The sequence below is a fragment of the Electrona antarctica genome (genome assembly GCF_951216825.1).
Source record: "Electrona antarctica genome assembly, chromosome: 21".
In the NCBI taxonomy this organism is placed as follows: Eukaryota; Metazoa; Chordata; class Actinopteri; order Myctophiformes; family Myctophidae; genus Electrona; species Electrona antarctica.
The window spans coordinates 21438147-21447740 of NC_136802.1; the positions used below are offsets into that span (position 1 = coordinate 21438147).

Here is a 9594-nt window from a genome sequence, read left to right on the forward strand (position 1 = left end):
AAACCAGTGGAACCACATGGTCTAGGTCTAAACCAGTGGTCTAGGTCTAAACCAGTGGAACCACGTGGTCTAGGTCTAAACCAGTGAACCATGTGGTCTAGGTCTAAACCAGTGAACCATGTGGTCTAGGTCTAAACCAGTGGAACCATGTGGTCTAGGTCTAAACCAGTGGTCTAGGTCTAAACCAGTGGAACCACATGGTCTAGGTCTAAACCAGTGGTCTAGGTCTAAACCAGTGAACCACGTGGTCTAGGTCTAAACCAGTGGGACCACGTGGTCTAGGTCTAAACCAGTGGTCTAGGTCTAAACCAGTGAACCACGTGGTCTAGGTCTAAACCAGTGGGACCACGTGGTCTAGGTCTAAACCAGTGAACCACGTGGTCTAGGTCTAAACCAGTGGGACCACGTGGTCTAGGTCTAAACCAGTGGTCTAGGTCTAAACCAGTGAACCACGTGGTCTAGGTCTAAACCAGTGGGACCACGTGGTCTAGGTCTAAACCAGTGGAACCACGTGGTCTAGGTCTAAACCAGTGAACCATGTGGTCTAGGTCTAAACCAGTGGAACCACGTGGTCTAGGTCTAAACCAGTGAACCATGTGGTCTAGGTCTAAACCAGTGGAACCACGTGGTCTAGGTCTAAACCAGTGGTCTAGGTCTAAACCAGTGGTCTAGGTCTAAACCAGTGGTTCCCAAACAGGTCGAGACCCAAAGGACAGATTAGACGTTTCCCCGTGTTCATTTAGCTGGGGACCCCCTGGAACTCCCTCACGGACCCCTGGGGCTCCCCGGACCCCACTTTGGGAACCACTGACTAAACTAGTGAAAATAACCTTTAAATGTGGGTAGAATTAATGGGATTTTTTTTTTACTCTAGTCGTGACCCACAAATGGGTCCCAGTATTTTTTTAATTATCTGTACACCGAAATTATACCATGCAGGTAAACAATGAATGAACCTATAGCAACTGTCTAACATTTTGGACTCTCTGTCTCTCTCTCTCTCTCTCTCTCTAGTTGTTGGATCTGTTCACGCTGTGGGATTGGTCCACCTATCTGGCTGACTATGGACGGCCTGGCTCTAAATACCTGAGAGTGAACCCACACACTGCGCTCATCCTGCTGGAGAAGTGAGTGTTAGACCTGTCTGTCTGTCTGTCTGTAAAATGGTAAATGGTGCATTTATATAGCGCCTTTATCCAAGTCTGTCTCTCTGTCTGTCTGTCTGTCTTGATATTCCTTCTGTCTCTCATATTTTACTTTCTTCCATTCGAATAGGCAAACCAAGCCGTGAGTATTATGTATGCTGTGTGCGTGCGTGTGTGCACGCGCATGTTTGGACTCTTGCCCGGTATTGGCTCCATTTGATGTGAATTGCAGAACTGTACACTAAATACGCATGCGTTACACACACACACACACACACACACACACACACAACTTTGAATAAACAATACGTACAGCCGGCTGGTTGTGACAGCGATACTTATCGTCGTGGCGATAGCACAGGTGGCTGTAATGACGCGATGCTATCGCTCTAACAACAAGGTTTTTGCTATCCGTGGAGATCAGCCTATCAGTGAAGAGCCTGTGCTACCGGGGAGATGGTGTGATAACACGCACGCACGCACGCACGCACGCACGCACGCACGCACGCACGCACGCACGCACGCACGCACACACACACACACACACACACACACACACACACACACACACACACACACACACACACACACACACACACACACACACACACACACACACACACACACACACACACACACATTAATTCCCTCTCTCTCTGGAAACAAGCCCTGCAGGGCTTTTTGTGTTATCCTTATTATTATAGCATAGCTTTCTTCTGTACAAAAATCAAAATAAAACAAAACTATTTTTCAAAATAATGTATTTACAAATATATATTGGATATAAATAGGAATTAAATAGAGGCGTAAACAGAGCTGTGTTACATTAACACTTTGGGTAATACTGTCTTGTGAAACTATAAAAAGAATGTTGCATTTTCTGTCAGAGATAGTTAAACATCCATATAGGAGACGTTAGCTTTATACTTTTGAAAGTTCTCCTCTCTCTCTGTCTCTCTCTCTCTCTCTCTCTAACTCTCTAACACACACACACACACACACACACACACACACACACACACACACACACACACAATTCAATTACATTGAAAGGAGCTTTGTTGGCATGAGAAAACATACATTTACATTACCAAAGCAAGTGTCAAAACACAATATATAACAATTAACACGCAGACAATCAATTACCTCTCCCACACACAATGAAGTGTCTCTCACCAGAACACTCACTTGCACACACACACGCACGCACGCGCGTGCGCGCGCGCACACACACACACACACACACACACACACACACACACACACACACACACACACACACACACACACACACACACTTAATGAGTCCTGTATGACTCTCTACAGTAGAGTAGGTGGACTTCCTGTGTCGGGGGTCAGTGGTCTCAGACCAGCAGGAGCTCCAGGCTGGGTGGTCCCTCTCTCTGAATGAACCCCAGGAGGATGCACCCTGCTGGGGCCTGCCTGCTCCACTGGACCCCTGCACCTCCACACACACACACACACACACACACACACACACACACACACACACACACACACACGTTTGTACTATTACTGTACTTGTGAGGACATCAGCATTTTAGGATGGTGATTTTATGAATGGTGTTTCAACAATCCCTTTCTTTCATACCCTAACAACCCTATATATCTGAAAGATAGCAGGTCTACCTTACTTCATTTGTTTATTTGAGAGGGACAGCATATCGTTGCTGTCGGGAACAAAACTCTTCTCCATATTTTTTAATTCATGCCCTGAGACTGGGAGGTTGGGGGTTCCATCCCCGGCCGGGTCATACCAAAGACTCTGAAAAATGGGACCCAATGCCTCCCTGCTTGGCACTCAGCATCAAGAGTCAAAGGGCAGTATTATGCGTGTCTTAACTTAAGTACCAGGTCTTATTACTTAACTTAAGACCTGGAGGCGTGATCAATGCCATTTGGCTATTCTGAGTGGCCAAAGAGCATTGACCACGCCTCCAGGTCTTAAGTTAAGTAATAAGACCTGGTACTTAAGACACGCAAAATACTGCCCAAAGGGTCAAGGGTCAAGCATCAAATCCCTGCGACATACTAGCGTCATTTTTATTTTATTTTTAATTCAATTTTAATCAAATCTCGTAATCTCGTTTTGGCACAGTAGTATACAGTAGCTATCCACGAGATTGTCTTGTATTGTCTTTACAATAAACAAGACCAAAGTAACAGCTTGAACAGATCTACAAGCTCATAATATTACATATAAGGTATTAAAGTTAAATCTGACTTGACTAAGCCTGCAGTGCAGATACCCTTTTACATGGTATTTTTCAGAATGGACAAAATTATTATGATCTTTTAATACCTGTAGAATGAGATCATATCGACAACGGTAATATCGTTTATCGGCCATAACAGCAATTCATTATATCGGATATCGATATCGGCCAAAATGTCTCATCGGCACATCCCTAAACTACAAATACTATTTACATTGAGTGCCTGGAGTTTCTTCCAGCGGTGAAAAATGAAACATTAACGCCATCATAAACCTTTAAACCTAATCTTTACATTTCTAATCCCAACCGCAACCTCAATCTTTTCTTTATTGGATGCCTTATTATAAATATTTGTGGGCACAATTGACCCCGACAAGTATAGTAAAACATACACACGCGCGCTCGCACACACACACACACACACACACACACACAGCCTCATGAGAGACGTGGTTGTGGCTCAAGCGTAATCCGCGTGGGAATTTTACTCCTGAACAGCTTGCTATTGTGGAAATGAAAGACTGTGTGTGTGTGTGTGTGTGTGTGTGTGTGTGTGTGTGTGTGTGTGTGTGTGTGTGTGTGTGTGTGTGTGTGTGTGTGTGTGTGTGTGTGTGTGTGTGTGTGTGTGTGTGTGTGTGTGTGTGTGTGTGTGTGTGTGATCTTTAAAAAAACAACGCCGATATTAACACTACTTCTCTTCATTTCTTTCACACATTCCCCCTTTCCCCTCTTCCCTCCCTCTTTTGTCTTTTCGTTCATGTTTTCTACCCCCCCATCCTCCTCCCTGTCCTCCCAACCATCCACTTTCCCTCTCTCTCTCTCTCTCCCCCCCCCCCACAAGGACGAGGGAGTCTGGCAGAAAGAACAACATGTTTGCTCAGTTCAGGAGGGCAGACAAGGACAGACAGCGTCTCATGGACACTGTCCTCAAGCAGCTACGCAGCCTCATCGCCCAGCACCACCCGTAGAGCCAACAACACCACCCGCCATGCAGTAACCGGGCCTAACCATTGGCTTGTTCGCCACCAGGGGCCTATTTTGCTGTTGTTATTTTTGTTTTATTGTTTTTTTGGTGGTGGTGTTACTTGTTATTAGCTTGGTTTTGTTTTATTTCTGTACTTTTTCTTTGTTGTTCATGTTCTATTTGGAATAGAGAGATAGGGAACCAAGGGGGCAAAGAGAGAGGAGAGATGGACAGGGTTGGGATTTGAAGCCTGCTCCTCCTCGCACTCACAAGGAGCACTGGTGTCTGTCTGCTCCTCCTCGCACTCACAAGGAGCACTGGTGTCTGTCTGCTCCTCCTCGCACTCACAAGGAGCACTGGTGTCTGTCTGCTCCTCCTCGCACTCACAAGGAGCACTGGTGTCTGTCGCTAACTGGCTGGGCTTTTTTGTTTGTTTGTTTGTTTTTTCATTGTCTGGCATTGTCTTCGCTTCTTAGACAAAGCTATGTAGTCGATTGGTTCATAAAAGCCTGTAACAAACGCTCTCACTGGTCGATTCAAACACCCAGCTTATCACAGGGAATATTCTTCAGATAGAACAAGCATCCTGATTGGCTCTTCCCTTGTTGCCAACTGATGTTATTGGTCGACTGAAGCAGCGATAGCGTTACCTCTCCAGCACTGTGCCTCTAGAGTAAAGCAACCTGACAACCGGACATTATGAGTGGAACAGCCCACTCCCATTGGCTCTGTGCAGTGCTTAGAACAAGTCATTTTAATTGGACAGCACGTTTGTAACAACTCCCCCCATTGCCTGGAACGCGCAATATGAATGGACAACGGCCTTGCAGTGAGCGACGCCATTGGTCAATTTAGATGTTTGGGACAGACGAGAGCAAGTCTTGCAACAGCCCTGTACTGAAGAAACCCATTGGTTGATCTAAACAGAGACTAACTAGAAGAAGAGATCTGATTGGATTCCTATAGCTTGCGGTCTTACTCACTTAGTAACAACTTGTCCGATTGGCCAGTGGACCTTGAGCGAGCCATGTCATTGGTTAATTATGAATGCCAAAAACGCTTGTAACATGATGCCTTCTTTGCTTAGCAGCAGTACTGTCACCAGCCTGACAGAATGGTTTTATAGTTCTTACTGTCTTCCACTTTGCTGTTATTGTTGTTATCACACAGTAGTAGAATGTATTATGGCATGTAGAGGTGTATAAGTTCATGTTTTTGTTAGTTATTATTTGTATTTCCAGGTTACTTTAGTTAAATTGGTTTGCCAAGAAGGAGGGTCTGAAAAAGGGGGGATATTATGTAGAGTATAACATACCTCATTCCATCATCGTATTGTCACTGTTACTGTTACTAACTAAGAATAACACTTACATTGGGGATGCCAGTCATACTTGGCAACCCGCGTCCCTCTTTGCAGATCCAAATAGGATCTTATAAAGGAGTGTGTGTTCGTCTAATAAGGCACTACAGTGCAATAACACTTAATCAAACATGGCAACCGTGTTACTCTCACCCTCGCCACTTGCGGTATATATACTTTATAGTTTGAACTGAGTCTTATAGAGGGGGATGATTCCCCCAACCTGGCCACCGCTGAAAGGTGTCCGGGTGGTTGGTTTTGACTGGCTGACCAGGAGTAACGAGATGTTTAGACGTACTAATGCAGAGCCAAATGTACTAAATGAATGCCGAGCAACATACAGTACCACCTAATGTCTTCCTTGGCCATATGCCACGCTGTGTGTGCGTGTGCGCGCGTGTGTGTGTGTGTGTGTGTGCGCGCGTGCGCGCGCTACTAGTCCATACATACATCAAATGAACGCACTATAGTGCTTTCCAACAGCTTTCCCAGTGAAAAACACAGCTTGAAGGGTGTCTGTCTATATCTATCTATACACCAAGTTGTTACCTGAACTAACATGGGTCTTTAAACTTAGCTCACTATGTTACTTTAATATTGAATTAATATGGGTGCAATAATAGTATTGGAAACACTGTGTGTGTGTGTGTGTGTGTGTGTGTGTGTGTGTGTGTGTGTGTGTGTGTGTGTGTGTGTGTGTGTGTGTGTGTGTGTGTGCGTGTGCGTGTGCACACGCACACAGAGAGAGAGAGAAATAATCCTGCGACATTACACAGGGATTCAACTGTAGATGAAAAGGGACATTTATTTAGATGCAATATTTAATTTCTTTGTTTTGTGTAGAATGCATCTGCAGATGCTTATGAGTGTATGTGTGTCACAGGTCGTCTGTGTGTGTGTTTCCAACTGTAGTTGTGTGTTATTCTGAGGTGTATAGGGGTCAAGGGTCATCGTTATTGAATGTGCCTTTGCTTGCTCTTCCTGCCAATGATCAAAATTATTGCTGTGCGTGCGTGCGTGCGTGTGTGGGCGCGTGCATGCAAGTGTGCATGCGTGCAAGTGTGCGTGCGTGTGTGTGTGTGGGAACAGGACACTGGGAGCAACGTGCTGAAACCTTCACACCACAAACGAGAGCAGTAATTGGCCGTGCGGTGGGTTTGGGTGTCATGTGACATTGTTCTCACGCCACAAACGACGTGGAGAAACTTCATCGCTGACCCGAGTCCTGAGGCTGCATTCTGATTAGATCCTGTAACGGCAGCCAGCAGCCCCATTGGCTGCTTATAAAAAAGAAAGGGAAAAAAAAGATTGAAACAATTTTGGAACAGAAAAAAAAAAGTGATACAAATTTGAAACGAACTTGACAAGATATAAGTATAAATCATTTAAAAGGTTGGCCTATGTCGTGTCTAAGTATGGGTTAATCTAAATTACTGTGCGTTGTGCGTTCGCACGCTGAAAAAAAACTCCACAACATGTTAGAATGCTCTGCTTTACCCGAACTGAAAGCCACCATATCCTGCGTCAAGAGCCATTCACACGCTAGCATTGTTAGCATAATCCTTCCAACCTTCTATTTAAAATTGCTACGCCAATGTCATGTATTAATATCAATTGATGAGCCACGTGTGTGTGGGTGGTGTGTGTTCCCATTGTCCTTTACATTCCTCAGTTTTTTATGCTATATGTTTGTTCCGTTCTTATTTTGTTATAAGTATAAACCTTTATTGACACAGAAGCACTGTACGTATGTTGTGTGGAGCCACTCACGTCCTTATAAACGACACCAAACACAAGACAATAAAGCCACGACACAACGCAGCATGTCACCTCTCTCCCTTTGTGACTCCTGTGACCTGTTTCTTTTTTTTTATATATAATTCATTAATTTTGATCCCATGATTTTTGTTCATCCAGTGTATCTACACTAATGTAATCCTGGGCGCTACACTTCCTCTGCCAAACTGGGGGGGCGGGGGGGGTAGTCCAAGCTGCTTCTTTTCACCTGACGGGGGAGTTTCCCCGTCCAGACGTAGCGCGTGGAAGGAACACGTTATTCCGACCAGTTCCTTTCCCCTCCATCAGCCGCCCCGGCTGACCAGGGGGAGGTAGTTTAAAGACCAGGATGACTTGTTGCAGCCACAGTGGAGGAGAATGGTGACCTGTTGCAGCCACAGTGGAGGAGAATGGTGACCTGTTGCAGCCACAGTGGAGGAGAATGGTGACTTGTTGCAGCCACAGTGGAGGAGAATGGTGACTTGTTGCAGCCACAGTGGAGGAGAATGGTGACCTGTTGCAGCCACAGTGGAGGAGAATGGTGACTTGTTGCAGCCACAGTGGAGGAGAATGGTGACCTGTTGCAGCCACAGTGGAGGAGAATGGTGACCTGTTGCAGCCAAAGTGGAGGAGAATGGTGACTTGTTGCAGCCACAGTGGAGGAGAATGGTGACCTGTTGCAGCCACAGTGGAGGAGAATGGTGACCTGTTGCAGCCACAGTGGAGGAGAATGGTGACCTGTTGCAGCCACAGTGGAGGAGAATGGTGACCTGTTGCAGCCACAGTGGAGGAGAATGGTGACCTGTTGCAGCCACAGTGGAGGAGAATGGTGACCTGTTGCAGCCACAGTGGAGGAGAATGGTGTAAGCTTTACTAGCATATTGTTGCTGTCGGGAGGAAACCACCTAACTTTTTTTTTTTTCATAAATCAGTGCTATTGAACACCCTTTACGTCTGCGTGTTGGTTAAAAACAATATTGAACCAATGTGAAGTATATAGCAAAAAGCGCTTCGTACAAAGCCTCTGGACCCTCAAACTCTACCACCTCTCCCCCTCTCATGCAAGTAACTGACAAATATATAAAGTCACAAATACCAACTTTGATGAGGCAGATTTGCTTGGTTTAAAAATATATATGAATATTCTTCATTTCTTGAATTTTATATTATTCATTTCCTGAAAAATGAACATCTTGGAGTTAGGTGTTTTCTTCCCAACAGCAGAGATATGCAAGATGAGTGCACTAAGGTTCCCAATCCCAAGTGTTAGGCATGGAGTCCCAATACCAGCCCAATCTACAAAGTGTGGTGCTTCGCGACACGTTTCGTACTTGTGGATCTGCTACTTTTGAACATTCTTTGTGACGCTGTAGTATGATCCTTAATTTACAAAAGAAAAACACAAAGTTAGAAAATGGAGATAAGAGGTCTGCCCGACTATAGCGATATCGTGTATGTGTTTGTGTGGGCCTAGCCCACAGGGTGTTGTGATGTGTCTAGTGCAGTAGTTAGAGGGGAGGTTGCATGCGTACCTCCCACCTGCTTGCTAACCTCTCTCGCTTACAGATACTGCCGCTGGCTAGCCCTTTGTGGTGATCGGGGAAGCAGCCTCTGGTGTAAGTCTTCTCCTGCCAGTACACAGCCTCTCCTTCACCAAGACTGGCCCCAGGCCAACGTGGCAGGGGATCTCGGAGCTGCAGTGGTCCCCAGAGGTGTGATGTGCAGGCCCACAGTGCTGTGGACACGCCCTGGCATCAGCCAACCACTGCCCCGCTGCCTTGTGGGTTAGTCTTGGAGGACGAAAGGCTAGGGGAGCACACCCTGAGTGAAGAAGCTAAGTGCTGGCAGGCGCAGTATAGCCTTCTGCAGCTGTGAGGAGGTGCCGGTCGTCCTGGGTTCCCCTTTCCATCGGTTACAACTAACAGAGATGATAATGGAGTATGCATTGCACATCCCCTTCATCACTCAGATAAACTCAGGCGCTGGTATCTGCTCCTGGTTTCAGTCAGTAGAACCAGCTGCAGGAGCATAGAGGCCACCATCATGCACCACCAGCTTGGAGATGTCATAAGGATGCCAGCCATACAGTCGCCTGCCTCCAACACCAGATAG

General features: G+C 45.9%; 1 protein-coding gene across 3 annotated transcripts in view; it reads left to right on the forward strand.

Annotated features, from left to right (window-relative positions):
- exoc6b (exocyst complex component 6B) overlaps positions 1-7527 on the forward strand; it is a 142726-nt gene extending 135199 nt beyond the window's left edge. For all 3 annotated transcript variants that reach the window (XM_079491205.1, XM_079491206.1, XM_079491207.1), the window contains 2 exons: positions 1015-1127; positions 4224-7527. In XM_079491205.1, the coding sequence (XP_079347331.1) occupies positions 1015-1127; positions 4224-4350 (240 nt within the window). In that variant the 3' untranslated portion in view covers positions 4351-7527. The remainder of the gene's footprint in view (positions 1-1014; positions 1128-4223) is intronic.
- The last annotated feature ends 2067 nt before the right edge of the window (positions 7528-9594 follow it).